This window comes from Henningerozyma blattae, chromosome 4 (genome assembly GCF_000315915.1).
Source record: "Henningerozyma blattae CBS 6284 chromosome 4, complete genome".
In the NCBI taxonomy this organism is placed as follows: Eukaryota; Fungi; Ascomycota; class Saccharomycetes; order Saccharomycetales; family Saccharomycetaceae; genus Henningerozyma; species Henningerozyma blattae.
In genome coordinates, this window is record NC_020188.1 from 703,892 (window position 1) to 729,295 (window position 25,404).

Here is a 25,404-nt window from a genome sequence, read left to right on the forward strand (position 1 = left end):
GCGTGACACGTTATAGTGTGATCAAATGTTCATTATCGAAGAATGTTTGTACTAAGCATGAACAAGATGAAAAAGTTCTTGTCTCTTTACATAGTATGTAACATGATGGCAAAGTTAATACTACTATATTTAGGTCCACTACCTTAGGTTTGCGTAATAAGGCTAAGGAACTAAGCATCACTGTTAGTGACGATTAGATTGCAAGAAAGATTTCAAAGTCCTTAAAAGGTAAGTATTTCAGAAGTTCAGGTACTTCTGATTTTGAAGAATCACCATTTAAAAGAGGTCGTCGGTAACTGCTGGGGTAACATCGCCTGAAGCTAAAAGATATGCCATTTTGTCAGATCTGCCAGAGTTCTTCTAATCGTACGGCACTAGCATGCCATAAACAAATGCCAACTACTTCACAACCGGTAATGACTACGAAAAACACCAACGAGAAGGAGTGGGTGTGCATGCAAAGTATGGGAAAATCGAAAAATTGGTCTGAAAAAAAAAACAGAAAAAAAAAATTGACAGTTGCACACTATTAATATCAGTCAACACGTTCAAACAACCCAAGTAGGGATCTATCCACTAAGTTGGATAGATATCTAACTATAAAGTCATTTAAAGGGACTCTACATTTTCTGTTAATGCTGGATAAATGATTAATGCTGACTAAAATTATTAAACCAAAGGAAACTGTTAATACTGAGAAAACTTATTGATGCTAATGAGACTGTACTTCCAAACAGAACTATTGTTGTCAAACTTTTGAAAAGAAGGACTAATAAGCGTTATTATTTTTTGCTTTTACAAAATATATCCTCACATATCTTGGATCTTTAAAGTTATTCTTTGAACAGAGAACTAATCAGTTACATTGATCAATAGTTATTCCTCTTGAAGATCATAAAAAGCATTCGTCGGCCTATGGTCGCATCTTATATGCTTCTACCCGTTGGTGGTCCACCCAACACATCCTGAATCAGTTGGCTCTCAGTTCTCTCCATTACTACTGGACTCATGTTTGCAACCGTTCGTCCATTACTATGGTAAGTAGATATCTTGGCAATAAGCCTCTTTTGTAGTCGTTTGATAAAGCCACGTCGCTAATATACCTGCAACCACTAGTTACAATGCATCCTACTCGTGTCTGGCCGCTCCACAAGTTACGTGATTACCCCAAGCCCATGTGAAGACTCGGTAATCCCTCCAGGTTTCTTACATTTTCCTGTCCTTAACATTGAACAACTCCTAATGTTCTCAGCCTATGCTTCAACCGGGTCTTTTCCTCGTCATACTTATGAAATAGATATCTGACGCTGTTTGACGGCAAAAGTTTTTCAAATTCTCTTTTTGGGATCTCAACTGCATCCTCTAATCCTGTTGCACCATCCAGCATGACTAACAAAGTATCATGTGGATACATATCTATGATTCTAACCATTTCTTCTGGATGTTTTCTAATGTATTCCCAGGTAGCTGGCGGGACCATGTGATAATACACTGCATTCTTCACAAACTTCTTAACCGCTTTTACATGGAATCTATTTGTCTTCCTTCCATATCTTAACTGTCCTGGCTTAATCTCTACGGAGTTATCATTAACCATCCCTTTCACTTCAAATGGCCCAAATCAATTATCCATATAAGGTCTGCGATTTAACAGTAAGCCATTACATGCTTGTACTCATTCTAGTCGTTTCTTACTCTTACTATCTGTTATTATTTCTAATCATACTTAAGAGAATAATTCTTTTTAATAGGCAGTTATAATTGGACAAGAGAAGTCAATTTATCGTCATCTGTAGATGAAATATTTTCATCTAATTGATTCTTTAAATTGTCTTTCATCTTATAAGCTTATTATAGATCACAACAAGCACATGTTAACCTAAGCTTAGTAGCAAAAGGACATTTATAAGGACAATCCTTACAGTAAAGTTCCAACAAAAAATGTATTGGAGATAACAAGAGGAGTACAATAACAAGGATACAAGAATTCAGAATAAGGTAAAAAATCCCTTTTGTATTATCTCGAATCCATCCAGCTTTGCTATCTATTATCAGGCTCCTTAGACCCAATAAGAGATTGCAGTGTGCAATGCCCATTAATGTAATTTTTAATTTTTTGTACTATGGTATTGAATATTAACCAGAGTAGTATTAATAGAAACTGGATCATATAAATATAGTTCTTTAGGTTGTGGTTTTGAATCTAAGAATCATCGATATAAAACGGAATGTATACCGAAGTATTCAATACATTCTTTCACATTAATATTAAGATTACCTAGTAGGTTTAGATCCTGCAAAATAGGTTGACATTGCAGCCCTTCATATATTGAAGGGAAATGTTTAAATAGTTTAGTGGCAAAAACGTGTGGACAATAATAGTAACCAGGGCTTGGACACAAAGAGCAATAATTCCCTTTTACAACAACGGGCTGTCCACAGTTCTTCAAAGACTTCAAGCATGCGTACCTTGAATCTGTATAATTAGCTTTTCTTCCTAGAGTTCTCATATATGCTTCGTACATCTTTTTAATATCTGTTTTAGTGACGAATTGCAAAGTATAAACATCATGGTCCGAAGGTTTAGAGATCACTTCAAAACAACTAGCTAACGCTAACTGGCACGAAATGATACAAATCCCAAAATTTGTCATTTCAATTGAAGTTCGCCAGTTTTCATCGACTAAAGTATTTATACAAGAGCCTTGGTTTGCCAGTAAATTATTAATCAGGTTGTTAGTACCAGTTCTCTTTAACATCTTGATCAAACTATGAAACTGTTCAACTGGGTTGGTTGAAAACTGTTCAAAGTGATTTTTTCTTGTAAACGTAGCAAATTTTTCTTTCATACTAGTTATTTTATTATAAGTGGAATTCTGATTGGCCTTAGCGCTCGAATAAAACGCCTGGACAAGACACTTTAAATTATCATTACACGTGGCTTCGTCTAGTGTATGCAATAAGTTTCTAAACTTGGCAACAACCTTACCCTTCGTCCATTTTACCACATTTTTAACTAGATGAACACCACAGGTTAGATATGGCCTATCCATTACGCTAGTAATTGCACTTTCTAATGCACGACTTTGATCGCACATTACCTGAATTCTATCCCAAGAAAGTGGAACATACTTTTTGGTCAACCACAAGAATTGACGTGCTTCTCTATATTTCTCTCCTCCTTGAACAAGCATGTGAGCGATTGGGTATGACCTGTTTTCTGTTGTAGTTGCAACTAGTGTAAGTAATGTTTGAAATTTACCTGCTAAATGTGTTCCATCTAAGAATATCACATCTATAAGCTTTTCAGAAACGATTGATGAAGGCATATCAACAGTAAAGAATACACATAAGCGATTACATGCATTGACATCTTCTTGATTTAATCGACCTTTAATAAGTTCATTAAATTCGATAACACCTAAGATAATGTCTTCAATTTCAGACTCTTTTAAACGAACATCTGAAACACCACCTTTTCTAGAAGAATATAGAGATGTCTTTGTATATGAGTTTATTAGAGTGTTAATACTATTTAAAGTATTAAATTGAGATGGCACATTAGATACGTCATTGAGAGCATCTTCAGCCTCAGTTAGAGTTTCCCCATCATCTATTACACCCTCCTCATAAGTTGGTATAACATTCGCAGCAAGTGGCTGAGATAATTCTTGTTCCATTTCAGCATCAATCTCAAAATCAGGATAATAGCAGTTTCTGAAAACACCTGTATCCTTCTTATCAGATTCAAAAGATACCATTCTTATACTGCTATCTTTTAAGCTAGTCACAATTCCTATGTTGATAAGAATATCAAGTAACGAACCTTTTCCACTCAAATTATTTTCCGTAAGCCCTAATCTGTTTAAAGCTGCCTTAGAGTTTCTTTTCAAGTTCGTAAGAATTCGATTCTTCTCTTTTTTTGGAGATAATATGCGTAGAGCATCTGAATTTTTAAATAGTATGTCCATTGATACCATCTCCGTATTAATTAAAATTTTTTGAATTTTATACGACTCTTGGTTGCGTTCATACTAAATTTGGTTAATTAGCATACTTAGAGAACGCAATATTAGTTGAATACAAAAATATTTGTGTTTTGTAACGAGCATGTACACACTAGAACATTCCCATCGTGATTTAATAAAGATGAGACGGAAGCAAAGTTTTCCTCAATCATTCGAAGATCTTTTCTGCGGGACACTGCCTTTAGCATATTATTTAACTGCGTGACGTATACAACATCAACAATGAATATTAATGTTTCTTGGTAGAGATATTCTTAAAGGTGAAAGTTACCATACTATGTTTGAATTCGATAATATAAGTCAGATCATGGCAAAAAATGTATCTTAATTTTATAGGATCACCATCTAAATCTCCTTTATTTGAAGAAGAATTAATTCAAACAATTTAAATCTTGTTAAACAACATATCGTGAGAAATACAATTATAATGTCAATTGAATTATTAAAACTACCTAAATTTGCATCACAAACTTCAATATGAATTTCTTGGAATTTAACAATCATACCTAGTTTATTTTGAATCCAGTTGCGTAATGAAATTTTACTGTCAAATCTTTCTCATAAATTATTTTCAGGAATAGTCACAAATATTTGCTCACTCATATTCAGAGCAACTCTTTGAGACTGTAAATGACTAACACTTAAAGATCTAGTGATGTTTGTTAATTGTTTTGTAGTTTCATCGTATCTTTTTCTGATTACTTTTTTTATTTTTTATTTTTTTTTCAATTTTTGAAATTCAACGTAACATTTCTTCCCTACTTCCTTTGATTCTCTTAGTTCAATATCCTTAGCCCTCAAAACTACCTTTAACTTTGCAAATGAGGCCTTTAGAATATTGATTATTTTATCGTTTTCTACAAGGTGTTTTTCGAAGTCACTCCTAACATGATCCATTACTTTTTGGATGACTTTTAAAACACCTTGAGCATTGCCGCAGTTAGGCTGACATCTGTAGTTCAAAGTACTCAGCGGTTAAAGATTTATTTTCCATGGAGCTGGTAAAGTTCATTTCGCAATGGAAAGTATTGAAAGACATTATTTAAAAAAGTATTTTTGATTAGCTGAACTATTTAGTGCCTGTGTGAGCCAAATGCTACTCGTTTAAACTTCTATTTTGGAAGTGAAGAATTTCAGCTTTCTACATTTTATATTTTTAATTTTTAATTTTTTCAAATTTTAATCCTTGAAGATTTACTTAACCGAATGGATGAGCATCGTTTAATTTTGACTAGCATTCCAAGTCTAGTCTTCGACAATATCTCAACGAAAATTAAAAAAAGAAACAACAAAAAGTAGATCATAAATAAAATTAAAAAATACGAAAAAAACGTGATGAAGATTTAAAGAGTATATAACAGCAAAGCTGTTAAATTAGGGTTAATTGAAAGATCTATTGACTTTAAAAAGTAGCTAGCCGCCGAGGTCAAAATTTGCTATCATCCCCTATATCTTTGGGTCTGATTAACCCGTACATTGAACGTTCCGAGCATTTCACAATCTGGACACGTTATGTTTCGCGACAGTAAATCCTACTAATAATCTACTAATTCTAAGGCCTGCTATACAGAAATCATCTATTATTAATTATGCAAATTAAATGTTGAAATCATTCTAAAAGTATAAACTCATTTAATATAGCTTGTATTTTTGCATTTGAAATTGACTATTGATAATCGTATTGTTGACTTCCCATAGCTACTTTGATTACACTACACCTTGCGGTTCTTATTATCTTTCACTACTTCAGACAACACAAAAGAACTGATATATATATTTTTTTCAAGAACCAAAGTCGAAATATATTGGAGTAAATAAAAAAAGATAGAATTAAATAAAATAATCTTCTTTACATCAGGCAAATAATCTTAATAATAACATTATTTTTCGAAACTTAATATTTCCGTTACACTCTTGTGAATGTAAATTCTACTCGCAAATATTTACATAAACTATTTGCGCACTTAGATCTTTGAAATTTCATCACCTCCTATTGATATAGTATTTCCAATGTTAAAAATTAGTATTCTTTAGTTTAGTCTAGTTTAGTTTGATATATAATACAATTATTTAATTTATAAAAGTAAGTTCAAGGTTGAGCTACAGTTTCTAATAATCCTTCATAAGATTGATTATGTTCGGCTTTCCATTGCTTCAATTTGTTTGCAAACGATGATAATGATGAATCTAAGATATTTCCTTCCTTATTGAAAGTTGAACGAATTAATTCACATAATCTAACTGCTTCTGCAAATCTTTTATGCTTTTTATTAACTAAAAACACATAGAATTCAACAATATATTTTCTTTGTTTAAAAATATCTTTAAAATCAAGTCTCCATTTTTTGCCATATTGTTTATTCATTGTAGAAACACATTGATTCCCCATTTCTGGGTTTGGTATTAACCATTCATCAACAACTTCTTGAACAGTATCAAATGTTGGATTCATTGCAAATGGAAATTCTGAAGTATTAGTCTGCACAGTTCTTTGTGGAGGAGGCTCTGTAGGGGCATATCTAGAAATATTTATATTGGTGGCATTATTTCTTTCATCCATAGTAGTTAAATTCTCCAAATCACCATTATTTGTAATTTCAACATGATCATTGTCTAATGTCTTAGAAATATTAGCAAAATGTTCAGAAGCTGCCCTTGAAGGTTCAGAAGCTGCCCTTAAAGGCTCAGATGTGATTATTTGAGGTCGTGATGCATTAAGTTGACTTTCTGATGTAGTTACTGGAGGCTCCGAGGTTGGTTGTTGAATTTCAGATGATTTAGCTACATTTGATTTCAAAGGTGTGTTAGAATCAGATTCTATGAGTAAACCTTTAGTTTTATCATCTTGTAAATTCTTTTTAATTTTTTTCTTTGGTGATTCATGTGTATCATCGTGATTCTGATTAAAATTAATATCATCATCATCATTATCATCATCATTATCATTATCATCATTATTATTATAATTATCATAGTTATCATAATTATCACTCTCTTCATCAGGCAAACTTCTTTTTCTTATGGAATTAATAGTTACATCAACATCTTCCTCATCAGATAAATTTGTTTGAGTATTTTTTATTATATCTTCAAATTTCTTATTAATTTTCTTATCAATGATTAAATTAATTTTTTCTTCAATTTTTTGATTTAATTCATTATTAAACTTTTCAGTAATTAAATCCTCCACGAGATTAATAAAAGTTTTTTCAAAATCTTCAAATTGTTTTACCATTGTTATCTGAATTCTTTCATTCACCATAGTATCAATCATTTGATTCAATTCTTGCTGCATAACATTTGGATCTTCATCAGTATTATCATCATCACTTTCATTTTCATTTACATTCTCATTTGAACTTTCATTCGTGCTTTCATTTTCAATTTCAAACTGATTTATTATCTTTATCAATAAAGCTTCTGATTCATGATTTGTTTCTTCAATATCATCCATTTCTTCTTCTGAAGATGAATCTAATGATAATAATTTTATTGGCCTTACTGATGATCTTTTTTTAACTTTCACCTTTTCATCTTTTACTTTTGTATTATTTGGGCTAGTTAAATGCTTTAAAAATGAATTTTTTAAAACATTCAATTTTTCAACAAAATGCTCCATATTGTTATTACCATCCTTTAATAATAATTTGGAAATAGTATCAATTAAAAATGTAACGTTAGAAACAGACTGAGATTTAATCAAATTCAAAGATTCATTTAAAATTTGTTGTGTACTAACCGTATTAGATTCTAATTTAATAGTCTCTAAATTTGAATGTGTAGTTGTGCCATTCTTAATTTTAGTTTTTTCAAATTGTGGGGGTTCAATTAAAATTTCATAAATATCAGAGGTATCAAATAAACGTGAATCTATACCTGGTAATATTGGGAAAGGTAATATAGAGGTTTCTAAAGTGTTTGATGAATTGAATTTTAGACAATCATTAAAAAATTTTTCAAAATCAGATTGTTGGAAAACTGGGTGAGTGAAAATATCATGATTGGGGAAAAGCTTAAATATAAATGGTAAATTTTTCAATAAATTAAATCGAAGAGTTTCCATCACATTTAAAAAATTTAATTGATGTTCATTTAATTTATCTTTCAAACTATGTTTCCTATAAATTTCAATTTCTGGAAAGATTTGATATAATAACTCCATGGGGAGTGGAGATGAATCATTTATAACAGTTGAAGTTGTTTTATTTAAGATTAATGTATAATCAATCGGTATGTTATTAGGGAAAGATGTGCTGTCATCTAATCCTGTAAAGAAAGCGTTTAATTCTGTGGAATCTATAGAGGGGAAATTAATAGATTGTTTATTTTTATTTGATAAATTAATTGGAGTTAATAATTTTGTTTGGAAATGATTCATTTTCTTATATGGGATATGACAATAATTAAATGCGGTATGATAATATAACGCAAGAGAAGTCTCCTTTGGATAATCCAAATAATTTCTACCTCTAATCAAAGGTAATTCTTCCCAATTGATATTTTTATTTTGTGTGGATTTGTTTAATAGATCAGGGAACCCCATAGATTTTGCTGTTGGAGTAGACCCATAAAAACGAAGAAACATATATACGGCTAAAGAAGTAAGTGGGCAAATAAAGGGATTTTCATTAGCCAGGAGAATGTTTTTGGAGATCTGGTGAGGAGCATTGCCTGCCAAATGCTGGTTTGAATAAATATTGAAAATCAAATTATTTTTCTCTGTGGAATAAATATCAACGAGCTTGATGGCAGATCGATCGTTAAAGGATAAATTTAAATAAGCATTTATTTGGAAGTCTGCTAAAAATCGTAACTTTTCTAAATCTGATTTGAAAATTTTTTGATTCAATTCGTGAATATTATCATTCCAGAAATTTAAAGATATTTTCAAAAGTGATGGGATATTAGCTGTAACATTTGAATTTGCAATAGAATTGGAATAAATTTGTAAACCAGATTGATTCTTGTTATAATGATCAATCAATTTACACAAGTTTTCCAAATATTCGTTCCCGTCTACTAGAGTCGATTCCTCGTCACGAACTTGATCGGGGAAATATTTTTCTGCAGAAGAGTTATCATATATCTTGATTAACTTGATAAAAAATCGAAGAGCAACAATTATCTTTCTAATGGTACCAGTTGCTGGGAAATCATATATTGCATTATCTTCTTCCCCCTGTTTATAAAACGTATCGATAATAAACCAATGTAACCGATACGGAGAGACATCTATGTGCTTATAAATGGAAACAAGATCGGAATCATCTTGCAAATTCAAGTCTTGGTCAATGAAATGTTTTTTTTTGATTGACCAATGAATGAATTTTGTATAATAAGATTTGTATTGATTCAAAGCTCTCGGAGAAAGTGTATTGAACAATTCCTTTTCTTTAGCCACTTCCATTCGTATGTACGTATATATGCTTGTATCTGCTTGTGAATGTTAGTGCGAGCAGGTGTCTTGTCTAGATGAACTTATAATCTTGGTTGAGATTCTAGATCTGGATCTATTTAGGATTTACATTATGGAATGGTTAAAGCACGGCGAAACAAAACAAAACAAAACAAAACTAGAAAGCTAAAAAAGAAAATAGTCCACGCGCTTTATTCCTAAAATAGAAAAATACCTGCTCCGGAAAACACTTCTAAAATGGAAACCAGTCACGAGTATAAATGAAATTCTTAATTGAAATTAATCATTAAAAAAACAAAAAAACACAACTAATAAAAACAGAAATAATCACAGAAATGGTAATCGATCCAACTGGTACGGAAATGGGCCAGAACAGGCCTAAAAGGGAACGAGAGATTTACACCTAACAGGAGATAATCCGGACATAGCCTTACATATAAAGAATGGCTAGCTTACATACATAGATAATATATATATAACAGAATATCTACCGGTAACAAGAATAGCAACGGAACGGCAAGTAACCCGGCTAGAGCCCCTTTAGGCAAGGCAAAAAGTAACGAAAAAAAAAAAAAATTGAAAAAGAAAAAGAAAAAGAAATAATCCCTTCTGTCCGGTTTACCGTGGTTTGCCGGACACCATTTGTATCCCAAATAGGAATGAAGAGTGGACCCACATACGGCGCTAGCACGCGTATCCGAGGGTGCGGAAGTTTCTGTGTAGTTGTGTCCGTACTCGATGCAGGGCTGCCGCGGGGTTTGACTTCTCGTGAATAGCCGGCTACTGGCACACTGTTTGCCGAGGGTTTTTTCCGGGGCAGCCGGCCCGCGAGAATTTCGGGTGCGTGCCAGATCTGGCTAGAAAAGGCCGCAGTATGTTCCTACATGGTAACACATATAGTATTATATGCAGTGAAAAAAAAAGTTAAAATATAATGAATAAAAAAAACAATCTAAATAATATAGAGTATTCCTGCCTACAAGACATCGAGGCATTTCCCTTCTGGAGGAATATTTCTCTGCGGCAGGTGCAGTTGTTTTATCCGATAGCCCAGATCAACATGATCCCTCGATCTTGTGGGGCGTACTACATACATACATACATACATATATATATATATATATATATGAGTGTGTTTGTGTGTGGGAATAAATCTATAAGGTCTCTTGTATTATCTTTTCCCATAAAATATCCATCGTAGACTTTTTGTATTAATCATGTCAGATTTAGAATCGATCTCATCGTATGACTCGTCTCAATCTTCAAACACTGGGTTAGAAGATACTCAACCACAGCAATATATTTATCAATCTGTCTCGAGGCAGTCTCGAGATGACCTTCAATCATCTATTAATTCCTATTTAACCACCACTCCAACAAATAGATCTTCGAATGCCTCTACAAACCAAAGGTTAAAATTGGTCAAGACAGAAACTGTCAAATCTCTGATAGACATGGGTGTGTCGTCGTATATTCCTAATCCGGCTATCAATGCACCCAAGACCTCTAAAAAGGCAATTTTCCCGGAAGAATATACTTTAGAAACCGAGACAGGGTTGGTTCCTGTTTCCACTCTACATTCTCTAGGTAGAACGAATACAAACTTGTCAAGACAAAGAACAAGACATACTCTTTCTAGAAGAAACACTAGAATTGCCAGCTCAGCCCAACATGATACAACGTTGGAAAAAAAAATTACCATCAATTCAACTTCATCTTCCTCATCTATCGATAAACAAGAACAATCGTTTTCTAATAAGGTTTCACCACAACAATCACCAGAATCATTCACCCATAAGATAGTTTCTCACTTTATAGATGAATCGGACAACGATCTTGAGTCTCAAGGTGAATTGAATGAAATAGACCCTGAGATCGAGTTTGTTACTTTTGTGACAAATGATCCAGAAAATCCACATAATTGGCCTCTTTGGTTACGTTGGGTATATACAATCACTTTATCCATGTTAGTTATTTGTGTAGCTTATGGTTCGTCTTGTATTACTGGTGGTCTTTTCACCGTACAGGAAAAATTCCATGTTGGTTCAGTTGTTTCCATTCTATCATGTTCATTAATGGTTTTAGGGTTTTCATTTGGTCCTTTGATCTGGTCCCCCATGAGTGATATCTATGGTAGAAGATTAACTTATTTTGTTTCAATGGGTCTTTATGTTATTTTCAATATTCCTTGTGCTATTCCAAATAATATTGCCACTTTAATGATCTGTAGATTCTTTTGTGGTGTTTGGTCATCCTCTGGTCTTTGTTTAGTCGGTGGGTCCCTGGCTGATATGTTCCCCAGTGAAACAAGAGGTCGTGCCATTGCATTCTTTGCATATGCTCCTTATTGTGGTCCAGTCTTTGGTCCTTTAGTTAATGGGTTTATTTCCATCTCTACAAGAAGAATGGATTTGATCTTTTGGGTTAATATGGCATTTGCAGGTGCTATGTGGATAATTGTTGCTTTAATTCCTGAAACTTTTGCTCCAGTTATCTTGAAGAAAAGAGCTGCCAAGTTAAGAAAGGAAACTGGTAATCCAAAGATTATGACTGAACAAGAAGCTCAAGGTATTGAGTTTAGTGCCATGATGAAAGATTGTGTCATTAGACCTTTATATTTTGCTGTCACTGAACCTGTCTTGGATTTAACTTGTTTCTATGTTTGTTTGATTTATTCTTTATTATATGCCTTTTTCTTCGCATTCCCAGTTATATTTGGTGAATTATATGATTATAAAGATAATTTAGTAGGGTTAATGTTGATTCCTATTTTAATTGGTGCATCTTTAGCTTTGGCTACCACTTTTTATTGTGAAAACGTTTATTTAGCCATTATTCGTAAGAGAAAACCTACCCCTGAAGATCGTTTATTAGGTGCTATGATTGGTGCTCCATTTGCTGCTGCTGCCCTATGGATATTAGGTGCAACATCTTATAAACATATTATTTGGGTTGGTCCAGCTTCCTCTGGGTTAGCCTTTGGTTATGGTATGGTTTTAATTTATTATTCATTAAACAATTATATCATTGATTGTTATGCTCAATATGCATCTTCAGCTTTAGCCACTAAAGTGTTTTTAAGATCTGCTGGTGGTGCTGCCTTCCCTTTATTCACTCCACAAATGTATCACAGATTAGGTTTACAATGGGCAAGTTGGTTATTAGCATTCATTTCAACTGCTATGATTTTATTCCCATTCTCCTTTTACGTGTATGGTAAAGGTTGGAGAAAAAACTTATCTAAAACTGATTATTCATTTGATGCATTAGAAGAAGCTGAAGATGAATTTTAATACAAAAAAAAAAATTACCTTACGTTTCTTTTTCGTGCTTTTAAATGTTATTTTCTTTTTGCTCTTTCACATATTTTCATGATCTAATGCTTTTAATTTTGCTTTTGCATTTGCATCTGCATTTGCTTTTTGTTATATTTTTATTCTTTACATGTACTTTTATCCGTTAATACTTTATAGACAGACTTTCTTCTTTTAATTTTAATTAATTTTTCCAACTTTAAATGCAAATTGTTATTATCAATTATATATTATTCAGTGTATGCATACATAAATATATATATATATATATATAAAGTATCATACATTATATAATACGATACAAATCAAATTCCTTTTTTTTTTTGATTAGAAATGTTTTTTTTTTATAAATGTTTAGTTTTAAAAAATATCATTAACGATATCCGCACCAAATGCAGAACCTGCCCCAAATAACGCAGCATTCCCCAATTTACTACCAATACTACCAAAAGTACTACTACCACCACCATAACCACCACTAGTGTTACCATCATGAACGATAATGGTTTGTGGTTGCTGTGGTTGTTGATAATAACCGGTTGATGGAGGTGGGTATGGTAAAGGTTGTTGTTGCATTGTCATTGGAGGAGGTTGAGCATAATATTGTTGTGTAGGTGGAGGAGGAGCCATTTGCATCTGTTGTGGTGGATTATAAGGAGAGGCTCTTGGAGGAGGTGGAGTATAATCATAATCTTCATGAGATGGTGGTGGTGCAGAATGTGGAGCAGAATGTGGAGCAGATGTGGGTACTGGTGTTTTGATACCTGTACGTTGATAGTTGGAATCTCTATCATCACTCGAATATAATTTGACATAATTGGTAGGGAAGACACCTACTTTACCATTTAAACGACCTTCATACCATTGAGGGGATTTTTTGGTAATAACTTCAATGATATCACCTGGACATAATTCCAAATCACCCTTTTGCTCACCTGACCAAGCATAAATTGCTTCTACGTATTGAGGCCCATTTCTTGGAGATAGAGCTCCTTTAGTTGGGTTTGAATAAGATGAAGCAGAGGGACTTCTTCTCTTGTGACGTAAGATATCTTGAATTTCATCATAATCGTTTTCTGAGATTTCTTTAGTATCGATTAATAATTCTAAACAACGTCTTATTTCTGTGTAAGCATCTTTGATAGCAGCTTCTCTACGATCAGCTGACATTTGAGTATTGTATTTGTTAGTGTGTGTGAGTTTGAGTGGTTCGCACGATTGCCAAGAGGATCAAGATGAGAAGAGATCTAATAAGTGATGGGAAGAGAAATAATACAAAACAAACTGACATTGTCAAAAATCTGTATTTATAAATGATTTGAAAAATTCTAGAACCTTTGAAAACCGAATTATGCCTAGAAATAGGAAAAGATAAATAAATACCTTTTAGACTCCGTCATTGAAAAAAAAAAAAAAAAAAAAACCTTAGGCAAGATTTTATTTAAGTTCGATGTTCGGTAATTGGAAAAGTTCAAGGGGGTGCGCACGTGACGGAGGGAGTAAAGCGTATGGCGCAGCGGGAAAAAATCGATGATGTTGTGGCAAATGAAATATTACCAATTTATTTCAAATCATTCTTATCAAAGAGTGGTGTGAGATTCTGCCTACAAAGGGGGCAATTCAGGCACATGCACATACACACATGTAAATCATTACGTTTGTGCAAAGTTTTAAAATTATATATATTTGTATAATTATATACGAGAGGTGAAGGAGTGCGAGGCTTATTATTTCATTTCTACATCTTCATCTTCATCATTTTTCTTGTTAATACCAAACTTGATCAACAATTGTTTAATCTCTGCAGGGTTATAAATCTTTTGAATGATTTTGTTATCATTTTCTTTATCGATTTTAATGATGGATAATTCTACTCTATCGTAGGTCAAATTACTACTATCTGTGGTTTTGGATAAAGTCTTTAACCCCAATTCCATAGCATCGTTTAAATTCATATCATCTTTATAATCCATTTGTAATAAAGTTTGAGCAGCACTTGTATTAGCACCGATACTTATAGCTTTCCAGCCTGTATAATTCCCTGAAGGGTTTGATGTGTATAATTGTGGACCCAATATATCATCATAACCTGCATAAATGAATGACACACCAAAGGGTCTTAACCCACCGTGTTGAGTATAACTTTGTTTAATATCACTTAATTTCTTGACTAGGATCTCCACTGGGATTTCTTCGTTGTAGGTCATTAAATAGTTTTGAGCAAATTGTCTTGCTATATTTATTAGAATTTCAGCATCTGCAGTCAACCCTGCAACAGCCAAAGTGATTTTATCACTTAATTTATATAATTTTTCATTCAAAATATCTTGTTCCAATAATTTACTTGTGATTTTGCGTTCAGCTAATAAGACGATACCATCTTTGGACATGATACCAATGGAAGTACCAGCATGGGAGATGGATTCCAATGCGTATTCTACTTGGTAAAGACGACCTTCTGGAGAGAAAATTGTAGTTCTTGAATCGTATCTTCTTGAACCCATTGTGTGGGGTGTGGGGTGTTGGTGTGGGGTGTTTGTGTGGGGTGTTGGTGTGTGGCCTTTTTTTCTTGTATTTGCCACTGTATTGAAATATCAAGTGTGTATATATAAATAGAGGTTTTTTTAAAGCGACTCAAGATTTGCCTCTTTAAAAAACTTAAAGCGAGGCGAAGAGAGGGTAAGCCAGGTGAGAGTGAGAGTGAGAGAGAAAGTTAAAGCAAAGGCAAAGGCAAAGGCAAAGGCAAAAGCAAAAGCAAAAGCAAAAGCAAAAGCAAAAGCAAAAGCAAAAGCAAAAGCAAAAGCAAAAGCAAAAGCAAAAGCAAAAGCAAAAGCAAAAGCAAAAGCAAAAGCAAAAGCAAAAGCAAAAGCAAAAGCAAAAGCAAAAGCAAAAATGAAAAGAAAAAGAGATGAAGAAGAGCAAGTGATGCCTAATACAAGAACAAAATTTGAAAAGAGCAATCTTGTTGAAGGTTATTCATCTAGCGAGGAGGAGAGCAAGACCGAGAGCGAGATCGAGATCAAGAGCGATAGTGAAAATGAAGACGATGTTTTAAAAGAACTTTTAGAAGATATCGATGCCAGTGAAGACGAGATAGGCAATAAAGAAACACAATTTTTCGAACTACTTGATCGTTCGAATATAGATTGTTATTCGTGTTGGCGGCTAGAGGCCAAAAAGATTAGCGATGACCCGATATTTTACAATATCCCTACGGATGTGGAACGTGAAAAATTGTTTGAACAATGGTGTTATGGGAAGCTACACAGCCGTGAAGAGGAAACAACACAACCACAATTGGCCTTGGCGTTACCGTATCATGACTTGGCCGAGATGATTTGTTGTTTTGATATACAGAGTAATACGATCTATAAAGATATCCGGAAGGCGAATAAAAAAATGGTTCGCCAGATTGATGAGAAGATTAGTAAGAATGAACAAGAAAAGTTTGGCACCAAATTGCTTGGTATATTGAAATATCACGATGATGCGAGTTGTCAAGGATTATTTGAACAGGTGTTGGAGGAGAATGGGGTGGATCGGGTGGATGTAAATACAAGCTTTGAAACCCTTGCAGATCTTGTGGATTTGGAAAGACGGATGGGGATCACCACGGAGAATTCGGTGTCACGCGATGCACGGTACTTTTGCTTACGGAATGCATCAAGACGATTTGCAGGATTGGAGAGATGGGTAAAGGGAGGGGAGGGGGGGCAGGTATAAAAGGGGGGTGCAAGTTGTGAAGAGCGCGGTAAGCACAATGATCAGAGGGACAAAAAACAAACCAAAATAAATAATGCAAGCATTAAAACAAGTTGTTGTTCGCAATAGCAAGAGTGTGTTGCGTGATCTGCCTAGAGTGCCTACTACGGAATATTTAGAAAACACCCGATTGTACAATGATATTTTTTTCTCTGGATATAGACCTGTGATGTATCCTGTGAAGGAGAATCCATTGTTCCGGAATGGCGAGTTGAAGAAGAAGTGGGAGGAGCAACTGAGGCAGGACTAGATAGATTTAAGCAAAGATGTGTAGTGATTTATTTTTTTTAAATAGAAATTATGTATTTTAACAGAGATGCGGGTAACTCCGATCCCTAATTATCCGATAAGACAGTGCGAAGTGCGAAGTGCAAAGTGCAGGGATAAAAGAATGGGGTTGAAAAACAAGAAGCACAGTCGAGCAAGACCAACAGACTCAGCAAGATGTCAGGTATTAAAATTGCAGAAAAGTTGGCCAAGATCGCAATTCCTCTTGGTGTTTGTGTTTCGTTTATGGACTATTCGATGTACGATGTGAAAGGTGGATCGAGAGCCGTTATCTTTGATCGTATCCAAGGTGTGAAACAGGCTGTTGTGGGAGAAGGTACCCATTTCCTGGTGCCTTGGTTGCAGAAGTCGGTGATTTTCGATATCAGAACCAAGCCCAAGAATATCACTACGAATACCGGGACCAGAGATTTGCAGATGGTTTCATTGACGTTGCGTCTACTGCATCGTCCGGATATTGTTCAATTGCCCATGATCTACCAAAACCTGGGTCTTGATTATGACGAAAGAGTGTTGCCATCCATTGGTAATGAAGTCTTGAAGTCGATTGTGGCGCAGTTTGATGCGGCAGAGTTGATTACTCAAAGAGAGATAGTGTCTCAAAGGATCCGTAAGGAATTGAACCATCGTGCGAATGAGTTTGGTATCAGACTGGAGGATGTTTCCATTACACACATGACGTTTGGGCCTGAGTTTACCAAGGCTGTGGAGCAGAAACAGATTGCCCAGCAAGATGCAGAACGTGCCAAGTTTTTGGTGGAGAAGGCGGAACAAGAGCGTCAAGCGTCTGTGATTCGCGCGGAAGGTGAGGCGGAATCTGCAGAGGTGATTTCTCGAGCATTACAAAAAGCTGGCGATGGGTTATTGTTGATCCGTAGACTGGAGACGTCGAAGGAGATTGCAGAGACGTTGGCAGGGTCGCCCCACGTGACGTACTTGCCTGGTGGTGGCAACCAAGCCGAGGATGCGTCGAAGAACAGTTTGCTGTTGAACCTTGGGCGTTGAAGTGGGGAAGTACGTATATTTATTCTGTATATAGCAATACGTAGTTGCAATCACATGGGGTAGTAGCAGTAGTAGTAGTAGTAGTAGTATTAAATTATTATATGGTATGAACTATTAGTATTACAAAGACGGAGAGCTATGTAGAGGTATAGAGGTATAAAGTGTTCCGTAAGAAAGAGAGAATAGAGAAAGAATGTGCGTGAGCGAGTGCGCAACTGCAACCCGCCTTTTAAACCTGGGAGATGGAAATACCACCCTTGTTCATTTGTGGTGGGGCACGAGTACGTGGTCTGCGGCCGAAACTACGGCCACCGTAGCCGCCACCGTAACCAGTTTGACCCAATTCACCGCCAGTAAAGTACGTGACCAAAGTGATCAGCACCTTGACCAAGAACAAAAACATGGAAAAGTAGAAAAAGGCAATACAAGCTTGGGCTTCACGACATCTTCTTTCAGACCCTTGGATGATGTAGTTTTCACGTCTATATTCTTTATTGGTACAGGAATGTGTACGGATACCCACGGCCAAGACAGTACCGGCGGTAAAAGTAAAGACGAAATTTAAGAAGTCAAAGGCGAAAAGAATTGGAGGGAACGCAAAAGGTTCTGGAACCAAGTTGGCCAGGATCCCGTAGAAGGAATCCGAGACTAGCCCCCAAGCAGGAGGAAACATACAGTAGTTGACACGCGACGAATGGTGGCCATGTTCGGTGTTAAGCAGGTTCCCGATCATACCTGCAGTGATGACGAAGAAACAGAAGTTGAATATACGGAAGACGTTGTCGTAGAGTTCTAGCATTATTATGATAATTAGGGGGGGATAGCGAAGTGATGTGGAAGGAAGTTTAGTGTGGGATAGCGACGATAGAGGGGCGATAGAGGGACGATCCAGACAAAACTAGATTAGTGAATGAATACTTGATGGATAGATTGTTGGAGAGTTGGAGAGTTGGAGAGGTGGAGAGGTGAGAGTGATGGCTGGCAATAGCCCGAGCAGATTTTGTGGACCAGCAATGGCGGCCCGCTTATATAGGACCCAGCGGAGTGAGCAGAGCACAGCACAGCACAGCACAGCACAGCACAGCACAGGGAAAGATGGCACTCGAGTCTCGAAGGCCAGGAACCGTGCCGGCTCAGACGGGCCCGCAGGCACAGCGAAAGCAGCTCGTGCGATTGCCGCTCTGGGAGATGTGAGTGCGGACGCGTAGAAGCAGGCGTGCCGGAGGGGGACGTGTGTGTTGACGTGTTGCCGCTTCAGGGAATGAGACAGTTGCCCGATGCGGAAGCGTGAGTGCTGCTGCGGCAGGGCCGTGGCGGGCGGGTGTGCGGGCGGGTGTGTGTGTGCGTGCGTGCGCGTACGCACGCACGCGCAGGGGCGGGCGTAGAGCAATGCGCAGGTGCGTGGGCGGTGGCCCGAAAGGGCAAGCGAAGTGCTGGCCTGGGTTGCCCGATGCGGCAAACGTGCTCGGGGAGGACGATACCCGAACGGGTCGATGCCCAAACGGGATGCCCCTTGGGCTGCCGGTTTGGGACACGCGAAGGCGAGCTGTGACGGAAACGGCAGCAGGCCGGACGGCCGTTAAGGGGTGGAGCTGAGACATTGGGATTGAGATAGACGCCGTGGCAGAGGTTGCGCGAGAGGCCATCTGTTTGCCGTTTGCGGCCAGGGGGCGGCTGCGGCGTGCGAGTTTTGTGTGGAAACTGGCAAGGGGAGCATGCCGTAAGGGAGCATGCCGTAAGGGAGCATACCGTAAGGGGAGCGCAGATCGGCGGCGAGATCGGGCAGTGGCAGTGGCAGTGGGCCTCCTAGGGAGCGCTGACCGGCACGTGACGCGCGTTGCCCCTGTGCTGGGCCAGGCCGGTTGCCCGGTGGGAGCGCTTTTGTTTCCCGGCTGTTTCCCGGCTGTTTCCCAGAATTGGCGTGGGCGGTCACGTGGTGCGCGCACGCGCACCACGTGACCGCGGCCTCTTTCTTTCCCATTTCTTTTTCGTGTTCGGTTTCCCTTTGTCTTCGGGTTGAACAATGTGCTATAAATGAATGTTTCCATATATATGCATATATGCATACGTGCATACACATTACATGCTACACGCTACACGCTACACGCTACACACTACACACTACACACTATACTCCCCCACATCCCCCCCCCCACAAATGTCAGGCTACTTTAGTAACTTCTCCCTGGACAAACTGGCAGACTCTCTCCAATCGGCTGCCCAAAAAACTCAAGACACCCTGTCAAATGCCATCCAAAACGTCAACATCGATTGGAATGATCCCCAGACAAGATTGACTCTACTGTCCAAACAACATTACTTACAAGAATCCATCGGACAAATCAATGAAATCAGCAAATTACCTTCCCAGTACAATGCGCTAGAGAGGAAAACCGACGCTTTGGAAAAAATCATCAAAAGAATTCTAATCGTAACAAACACTTTTGAAATCGAAGGTTACGATTATCCTCCCAATTTGTCGGAATCCATCTCCGAATGGTGGTTAAACGATCCTCTGGCCTTTCTTCGTGATAATGACAACACAAATGACAAAAACAAATCCAATTCGAATCCTCCCGATACCAAATCCAAATCCGATTCCGATTCCGAATCCTCCTTCTTACCAAGATCTTTCCCCCATGCCATCTCAAAGGCTTCTTCTGATAGTTCGGCCATCTTAACAAACTTGAACAATAATGAAAAATTGGAATTCGCCAAGACAAAGACAGAAGACGAAGAATATGAAGACGATGAAGATATTCAACTCTTGATCAAAGTTTTCGATTCTTGGTCTCTTTGTAACAAAAATATCGATAAATCAAAATTCCAAAGAGATCAATTGATTATCAAGCAATTTAATAAAAAATTGACTTCCTTATTGGATGTGGAGTTTAAAAATGTTAAAGCGTTAAGATTGAAAGTTCAAGATGCAAGATTGAAGTTTGATACCATGAGATATGAAATTGCCAAAGCTGCAGAGGCGAAGGTGAGGGCAGAAGAGAATGATAAACCAGTTGAGATGGAAAAGGGTGAGGGTGAGGACGAGGGTGAGGGTGAGGGCAAGGGCAAGGGCAAGGGCAAGGGTGAAACTGCTTCGACTTCGACTGAAACTGCTTCGACTTCGACTACCAAAGATGCAGCTGCAACTATTGAATCTCAGAAAAAAGACTCGCCAAACCCCGAATTTGAAAAAAATGATTCACAAAATGAGGATGAAAAATTGTTAGAACATTTAGAAGACGAATTCGTCTCTCACACTTCTGCAGCCGTCGAAACAATGGAGGAAATTACAGAATCAAGCAAGATTTTGGATTTGATCAAATTATTTCAAAATTTCCAATTGTTACATTACCAACAATGTATTAAAGAAGTCGAAACTAATATGAAATTATTAACTGATTTAACTCATGAATAAACGTGCTTTCCCCTATATAATTTATATAGTAAACTTATATTTAATTTCCATCACTGGATTTTTTTCGTATTATCTTTAGCATCTTCATTTTTACAATGTAAAATTCTTTCTACAAACGTAACTTTATTAGATTTCCTCTCACAAAGAACAACTATTTGAGATCGTGTACCATAATACTTCACACTCTCTCCCCCGGCATCTCCCCCGGCATCTCCCCCGGCATCTCCCCTAACCTCCCCCTCACTTCTCTTTAATGGTGGAACAAAAATTAAATCCTTTGTTTGTTCAAGTCGTTCAATATTCCCATCAATCTTCTTACCACTCAAATTTATCGTAGATGAGATTTGGAAACAATCTTCCAATATCTCCAATTCATCTTTATTAGAATTATCCAATTTATCATTTATTAAAGTTTCCAATAATTTGATCCCATTCTTAATCTTACTCCATTCACCCATCTTTTTTGGATCCCCCCAATTAATATTACTCACCACCATATACGGATTCTCCTCATCTAATACTCGTTGACTTTGACCCATTGAATTTATAATAGAATATTCATTACTCTTTAAATCTCCAAGAAACAAATTAAACAACCCGACTTTCCCATCAATAGATCCATTCTGTTCGATAAACTTGTCATACGTATTCCAATCTTGAAACCCATGATCAAAATCACAAAGATATTTAATCGGAATTAACCCTCTAGATTGTAATGAATTATTACAATCTCCATCTCTCCTGGCCTCTTCTTCTTTTAAAAGATTCAAAACAGTGCAAATCTTGCCATCTTTATTTAATCCACACCATGTACCATGTTCTGATTTAAACCTCTCATCTCCTCCACCATCATGACAGATATCTTTACTCATATCATACGGATATAATATCGTAGAATTATGATTCCAACATGTTGAATGTGTTTCTCTTTCAAACACTTCATCTCGATTGCTAATTAGTATTAACTTATAAAATGGATGTGCAGTGGTTCCTAGTAATATACACATCTTTATATCTCTCTTTACTTTTTGTATTTATCATTTAATCAGATGTGTATATCTTTGATTTTTTTTAAAATCCCTTAATTCTAATCTCCCCGCATTCTCGGTTGTATGTGTATTAAAAATAAAAATAGAAATAAAAATAAAATTAAAAATAAAAAAAAATAAAAAAATAAAAATAAAAATATTAGACTCGGAGATTTTAACCGCGGTTCTTTTTGGGGGGGAAGGAAAGGGGAAAATCTAATCAAGATAAAGGTGAAAGTAATTATACATTTCTCCCTAGACAAAAGGTTATTCCTTATTTTGCCCTGTACATTAATTACCCATCTCTATTTGCCGAAATTTAATTGATGAAAAAAAAAACAAAAAAAACAACTATTCATTAACAAACTTTTGCCTAAATAAGGATTTTTTTTCGAGTCCAAAATTTTAAGTTTAGTTTAAATTTGAGTTTATTGATTTTTTCGTATTTTCAATAAACATTCATTTGAAATAATTTTCCGTTCGAAAATTATTCGTTCGAAAATTATTTACCTTATATTACATAATCATAAAAAAAAAAAATATGCAACATTCATGTATTCTTATCGAAAGTATGAGTTATACTAATATTAGAGCCCTACATTATTTAGAGAATAATTCTATTTTTAGTAGTAAAATTTTATATTATAGAAATCTCCTACCATTCTGAATAGGAATAAAATATACAAAATACAAACTTATAATTCGAATCAATGTAGGTTATTTTATAAGTTTTCATTTTGGGACGTAAAGAGTTAATTCATGGCTTATGTAATATGGAAAAAATTTCCACCTAGATTGCCTGTTTTGGTGCATCCTGCGACCTATAATAAGATACAGAATATTCAATTACTTTAATTGTAAACCTTATAAGATACGCGTTACCTTATTAGTAGATCTTTTGACGAACGTATTGTTCTGTAATTTCTGTAATTTCTGTTAGTTAATCTTATAGCGTATAAATCACGTAATTGGGATCTTACACAACCAAGCTTAATACCATATCGTTTCAAATAAAATTTGAAAATGCATATATTTTAAACTGTACAAGATTTATTTATTATTTTAAAATACATATATGTATATAATTAGTAGTTTATAAACTTAATGAGATTTCAAAATTGACTTAGTATACCTATTAGGGTGTTCATCTTGGTATGCAATTTCATAGGTAATCTCATCATCAGAGTGTCCCTCTAATTCATCATCCGAAGAATCGTTAGATATTTGAGTTGATAATTGGTTTGCTATATTTTTGGATTCTCGTATTTGTAATATTCTTATTATGATAGATATGATGGCACTACCTATGGCTGTTGCCAACAAGGCATAACAACCCTTTCTGAAATATGGTACTGTTGAAGCATCAAAGAATAAGATTATCCACCAAGCATTTACAGCACCTGAACACATATTCATGGAAGCAAGAACAATGGCTCTTTCAGGTAAATCTGCATGACATACAACATTAGCCCAAGCAAAAAATACAGCCTGACCTGCATAAGCAATACCACCCAAGTATTGTGATGTGAATATAACATTTGGATCCAATGGTCGCCACCATATTAATGCTGATACTATAGTCATTACTGCAGCCAAAACAACAGCTATATGCCAATGACGTGCACGTTGTACACGACTCAAATATAAAGCAGAGGCTAAAGTAGAGACAATACCAACTGCATAAATACCAGCAGGGTAATTATTACGTGCAGATAACGAATAATCTTGATTTTGTAACCATATTGCAAATGTAGATGTTGAAGCTAGAGCAAGATTTTCACCACCTAGGATCCATGCAAGTGAAAATACCCATATATGCCAACGGCGTAATACACGTGGTGCTACAGACCATGAAAGTTTTGAATTTGCTTCTTGAGGAGGTAATCTACGGCGTGCATATTGTAGTTCTGCTTTGGAAAACACATGACGTGCTAGAGTAAACTTCCCAGTAGATGTAGCATCAGGCATACCGGGGAAACATAATAGACCGTACAATGCAACTGGGACTGTAATACAGAAATCGATAATGAAAAGCCAACGCCAACCCGCCATACCCCCCGCACCTTCTAATTCATGAGCGATAGCGGTTTGCATAAATCCACTGAATATGGCACCTACTAAACCACTAGATGTAAATATTGCTGAACGGAGCGGCAATTCACGTGGGCAGTACCAGGCACCCAATATCAAATGAGTACCAGAAAATGTACAACTTTCAAAAAGAGCTTGGAAAAACCGCAAAACACAAAGGTCACGAGCACTATGGGCATGACTCATCCCCAAAGTAAGTAACCCCCATGCTAAAGTACATGAACTGAGCCAAATTCGTGGAGGTACCACCAGTAATGCCAAGTTGTGGGGTAACATTCCAACCACATAACCGATGGTGAAACATGTACCTGCTAGAGTGAACTGTGAACCGGTAAGGTTCAGGTCATTTTTCATACCAGAGACGTATGCATTGGTGAACCCAATACGATCAACATAGTTGATCCAATATTGTAAACACACGAATGATAGAACAAAAACGTCTATTTTGAATAAAAGCCATCTGTGACGCACTGGAGGCTCTGTAGTTGTAGTGTCTGCATCGGCGACAGTAATTGTGAGAGTTTCATTTTTCTGACGCGCGTCCTGACTATTAGTATCCATCGGGCGATGCTTTTGTGTGGGTGAATTACGCGAATGTAGTAGAGTAGAGAAGATGGACAGCTTTTTATACTTCTGTGTGTGTGTGATCGAATGGAAACAGCTTGTACGGCGCAGAACGTGTACGGCATTAGCTGACAGATGAGCTTGACAGTTTTAGTGCCTGCAAACCAAACTGTTTAGAAGATCGTGCAGAAGCGCATTCGAAATTATTGAATTACCGAATTCATCGAGAATGCGATTTTCATTCTTGTATTTTACCATGGGTTATAACAAAATTATGTTCGACTTTATGAAAAAAAACAACAGAGATATAATAGGGGTGAGACTAGATTTTTCAAATGCTTTTCGGCTCATTATAGATTGTCAGAGAATTGTTTTTATGAAAATAGGTCTAATTGACAAATGATTGTTTTATCTACAAATGTAGCTTTGCCATATGGGAGAAGATCAATCTACTTTTGACTCTGTTCAAATATGGCCAAATTTTTTCTAGTTT

General features: G+C 36.2%; 13 protein-coding genes across 13 annotated transcripts; 5 read left to right on the forward strand and 8 right to left on the reverse strand.

The window, feature by feature from the left end:
• Positions 1 to 2,210: 2,210 nt before the first annotated feature.
• On the reverse strand, positions 2,211 to 3,980 carry TBLA0D02870 (uncharacterized protein; the record flags this gene model as incomplete). The annotated part of the gene is made up of 1 exon (XM_004180259.1): positions 2,211 to 3,980. One exon carries the CDS (start codon positions 3,978 to 3,980, stop codon positions 2,211 to 2,213), a length of 1,770 nt encoding a protein of 589 aa, XP_004180307.1.
• A 2,137-nt stretch (positions 3,981 to 6,117) lies between these two features.
• CBF2 (Cbf2p) lies at positions 6,118 to 9,435 on the reverse strand (the record flags this gene model as incomplete). Its single annotated transcript, XM_004180260.1, has 1 exon — positions 6,118 to 9,435. One exon carries the CDS (start codon positions 9,433 to 9,435, stop codon positions 6,118 to 6,120), a length of 3,318 nt encoding a protein of 1,105 aa, XP_004180308.1.
• Positions 9,436 to 10,661: 1,226 nt separating this feature from the next.
• TPO2 (spermine transporter) lies at positions 10,662 to 12,737 on the forward strand (the record flags this gene model as incomplete). Its single annotated transcript, XM_004180261.1, has 1 exon — positions 10,662 to 12,737. The coding sequence occupies one exon, from the start codon at positions 10,662 to 10,664 to the stop codon at positions 12,735 to 12,737; it is 2,076 nt and encodes a 691-aa protein (XP_004180309.1).
• A 381-nt stretch (positions 12,738 to 13,118) lies between these two features.
• On the reverse strand, positions 13,119 to 13,928 carry TBLA0D02910 (uncharacterized protein; the record flags this gene model as incomplete). Its single annotated transcript, XM_004180262.1, has 1 exon — positions 13,119 to 13,928. One exon carries the CDS (start codon positions 13,926 to 13,928, stop codon positions 13,119 to 13,121), a length of 810 nt encoding a protein of 269 aa, XP_004180310.1.
• Positions 13,929 to 14,485: 557 nt separating this feature from the next.
• On the reverse strand, positions 14,486 to 15,262 carry PRE9 (proteasome core particle subunit alpha 3; the record flags this gene model as incomplete). The annotated part of the gene is made up of 1 exon (XM_004180263.1): positions 14,486 to 15,262. One exon carries the CDS (start codon positions 15,260 to 15,262, stop codon positions 14,486 to 14,488), a length of 777 nt encoding a protein of 258 aa, XP_004180311.1.
• A 388-nt stretch (positions 15,263 to 15,650) lies between these two features.
• On the forward strand, positions 15,651 to 16,481 carry URN1 (Urn1p; the record flags this gene model as incomplete). Its single annotated transcript, XM_004180264.1, has 1 exon — positions 15,651 to 16,481. One exon carries the CDS (start codon positions 15,651 to 15,653, stop codon positions 16,479 to 16,481), a length of 831 nt encoding a protein of 276 aa, XP_004180312.1.
• A 73-nt stretch (positions 16,482 to 16,554) lies between these two features.
• On the forward strand, positions 16,555 to 16,770 carry SUE1 (Sue1p; the record flags this gene model as incomplete). Its single annotated transcript, XM_004180265.1, has 1 exon — positions 16,555 to 16,770. The coding sequence occupies one exon, from the start codon at positions 16,555 to 16,557 to the stop codon at positions 16,768 to 16,770; it is 216 nt and encodes a 71-aa protein (XP_004180313.1).
• A 194-nt stretch (positions 16,771 to 16,964) lies between these two features.
• PHB1 (prohibitin subunit PHB1) lies at positions 16,965 to 17,813 on the forward strand (the record flags this gene model as incomplete). Its single annotated transcript, XM_004180266.1, has 1 exon — positions 16,965 to 17,813. The coding sequence occupies one exon, from the start codon at positions 16,965 to 16,967 to the stop codon at positions 17,811 to 17,813; it is 849 nt and encodes a 282-aa protein (XP_004180314.1).
• A 229-nt stretch (positions 17,814 to 18,042) lies between these two features.
• TBLA0D02960 (MARVEL domain-containing protein) lies at positions 18,043 to 18,612 on the reverse strand (the record flags this gene model as incomplete). Its single annotated transcript, XM_004180267.1, has 1 exon — positions 18,043 to 18,612. One exon carries the CDS (start codon positions 18,610 to 18,612, stop codon positions 18,043 to 18,045), a length of 570 nt encoding a protein of 189 aa, XP_004180315.1.
• Positions 18,613 to 18,946: 334 nt separating this feature from the next.
• TBLA0D02970 (uncharacterized protein) lies at positions 18,947 to 19,879 on the reverse strand (the record flags this gene model as incomplete). Its single annotated transcript, XM_004180268.1, has 1 exon — positions 18,947 to 19,879. One exon carries the CDS (start codon positions 19,877 to 19,879, stop codon positions 18,947 to 18,949), a length of 933 nt encoding a protein of 310 aa, XP_004180316.1.
• A 17-nt stretch (positions 19,880 to 19,896) lies between these two features.
• TBLA0D02980 (uncharacterized protein) lies at positions 19,897 to 21,228 on the forward strand (the record flags this gene model as incomplete). The annotated part of the gene is made up of 1 exon (XM_004180269.1): positions 19,897 to 21,228. One exon carries the CDS (start codon positions 19,897 to 19,899, stop codon positions 21,226 to 21,228), a length of 1,332 nt encoding a protein of 443 aa, XP_004180317.1.
• A 50-nt stretch (positions 21,229 to 21,278) lies between these two features.
• TBLA0D02990 (uncharacterized protein) lies at positions 21,279 to 22,235 on the reverse strand (the record flags this gene model as incomplete). The annotated part of the gene is made up of 1 exon (XM_004180270.1): positions 21,279 to 22,235. One exon carries the CDS (start codon positions 22,233 to 22,235, stop codon positions 21,279 to 21,281), a length of 957 nt encoding a protein of 318 aa, XP_004180318.1.
• A 1,122-nt stretch (positions 22,236 to 23,357) lies between these two features.
• FEN2 (Fen2p) lies at positions 23,358 to 24,908 on the reverse strand (the record flags this gene model as incomplete). Its single annotated transcript, XM_004180271.1, has 1 exon — positions 23,358 to 24,908. One exon carries the CDS (start codon positions 24,906 to 24,908, stop codon positions 23,358 to 23,360), a length of 1,551 nt encoding a protein of 516 aa, XP_004180319.1.
• Positions 24,909 to 25,404: the final 496 nt, after the last annotated feature.